This window comes from Penaeus vannamei, chromosome 7, assembly GCF_042767895.1.
Source record: "Penaeus vannamei isolate JL-2024 chromosome 7, ASM4276789v1, whole genome shotgun sequence".
NCBI classification, from domain to species: Eukaryota; Metazoa; Arthropoda; class Malacostraca; order Decapoda; family Penaeidae; genus Penaeus; species Penaeus vannamei.
Genome location: NC_091555.1, coordinates 27463587 through 27466086, shown reverse-complemented (window position 1 = coordinate 27466086; position 2500 = coordinate 27463587). Strand labels below are relative to the sequence as shown.

Sequence of the window (2500 nt, the reverse complement as noted above, 5' to 3'; positions counted from 1 at the left end):
TTTTTCACATTCATGCTTTCATGGCCTTCATTAATGTTGACATACCTCATTTGTGTGTTTTCATATTTATTTATACCTTTTTTTTTACAGAACTGGACTGAGGAACCTTCTGCGTATGTGCATGTTTCCGGCCAAGAGTTTTGACAGGAGGATTCCTGTAGTTTTTCAAATTTTGGCACATTAGTGCGTAGATTTTCAAATTTGGATGGCGGGCATGTCCGTATAGTTTCATTAGCCAAGTTTTTGCATTTTTTGTTTGCTATAATTCTTACTTAAGCATGTTTTATCACATAATTTCCTGATATACTTCATGCCCTCCCCTGCTATTGGGACAAACATATGAAGATTGTAGATGGAAATGGCACTCAGTGGATCTATGGATTTCCTGCAGATAAAAATCAAAATTGTTTCAAAAGTAAGCCACTACCCTGTTCTCCATATTGACAATAATCATATCAAAATATACACATATATTTCTTAAATTCCATAATTAAGTAATTGTTACCCTGAGCGACGCACCCTCCAAGTACAAAGTCCCAAAACTAAGGTATATTGCAAACCGAAAAACAAAACCTAATCTTTCCTACCTTCTATCTATTTCCTTGACAGGGAGAGAAGCCCCCCTATACCCCCCTGTTATTAGAACTTTGTGGCAAGTTATTGAATACAGACATTAAGAACTAGGTAATTGTCACTGATAGTGATGCAGCCTCCCAGAGATTAAGTTGAAAAAAATTGATGTTTTTATGCAGGAAATCCAATGATTTCATTGATTCTTGGCATTGTTTCTTGTGCGAAAGGATTGTTCCAGAGATCAAGTATCATTTCTCCATCGACAATCTTGATTTGATAGTCCCGTTGGCAGTGGAGTATATCTGGGAAATTATGGGGTAAAATAGGCATGAAGAATAATAACAATCAAAAGTGAGTAATACTAGCACAAACATTGCTTAAAATCAGCCAATTTAACTCTATGAACCTTACCACCACCTTTGAAATTCTATGGCCACACCAAAATTCAAAAACTCTATAGGAACCCAAACCACCTTTCGGCAAAACTCTATGGGAATTCACACATTCTAAGCCCCCCAAAAAGCATATTAACTAATATGTCTATAACAATTTAAGTTGCCGTGACTGGGTGACGGCATCCCCCGGGACACATTTTCTTCACCTTGGTATGTATAGCATTCACAATGTAAAATAATAAACCAAATATCTTTGTATCTGGAAACTTTAAACTTTCATTTGTTTCTTTCAACCATCTGGATTGCTTCGATTTCAATCACTTTTTTTTTTGCATTCGGAGCTCTTGATGGGCCCAAATATTAAACTGGGATAGTTATTAAAGTCTAATTCTCCTTCGTTGCCACTGTATAAGTCTTAAAGATAACCCAGAATCAACCCAACACTGAAAACGCAACATTTCTCACCGGCGTTGTCACTGAATGGGCGATTTCTCACTGTCAAACCTTACAGCTATGAATGAAAGTGTGAAATGCACAATGCGTAGACGATTCTACATAAGGCTATAGATCAATCTTAAAACACATAAATACAGCACAATAACATTGATAAAATACTTTAAGAGCATAAATGTGTAACTGCAGACACTGATAATTAGCCAAATATTGTTTTGACAAATGTGTAGTACCACACAAACTACTTCAGATATTGCAGTAATCAGTTAGGCAGTCAGTGTTGTGTTATTCGTGGAAAGGTAAACAAGATGTGGGACTTAGAATCTAAGCAGCAAGAGTAAGGTATATTTTTGTCATCTGGCGGTGACTATGAGGCTGCTGGAGCTTAAACTATGTTGTATCCTACTCTACTTCTTCTGCTCTTTAACCCAATAACGACGGGTGTCTCACATATGAGACACCTGATACAGCGTCCCACCAGTGTGACGCAGTATTGGGGCTTGTGCTCCGAAGCAGCAGTGGACTGCAGTGGGCTGCAGCCGGCGGGTGGGCAGAGTCAGGGGCAGCCCCGCCTACCGATTTTGTAGCCGCACAGAATCTTTTATTTTAGGCTTCAAAATATACCGGTATTAATGGGTTAAGATGGCAATGTCCATTTCCCTCTACCTATGCGCATCACTCTCTTATACTTTACTCACTAACTCTGGCTGTGCAAGGTTGTGGATAAAGTCTCTGAGCAGTGATATGCAGTGAACATTTTTGTCATTACTGGTATATATGAGGTCACTTCAGCTAATAGTATGTTTTTCTTTACTCTATTTCTTACACTCAATAAGATGGTGATGTCCATTGCCCTCTATCCCCACACATTGCTCTCGGGAACTTATACCATAATTCATCATCAGAAAATTCAAAAAGGCCCTCCCTATTCAGCCCTTCAAGGTAATTAATCAATGCTATAAATGACTTACCTCTCGTGCCTCTGCCAGGGGTTGGCGGAGGCCTGGCTGATGCATTAGAAAAAACAGAGGCTTGAGACACTACAGAATCTGCCCTTGGCCTCCAGTTAAAACTCCTTG

General features: G+C 39.0%; 1 protein-coding gene across 1 annotated transcript in view; it reads right to left on the bottom strand.

The window, feature by feature from the left end:
• Nucleotides 1-2500, bottom strand: part of LOC113809584 (protein transport protein Sec16B) — a 79447-nt gene that overhangs the window by 74040 nt on the left and 2907 nt on the right. Inside the window, exon 1 of the mRNA XM_070123652.1 lies at nt 2393-2500. This exon is cut by the window's right edge and continues 2907 nt beyond it. Coding sequence (XP_069979753.1) covers nt 2393-2500 — 108 coding nt within the window. The remainder of the gene's footprint in view (nt 1-2392) is intronic.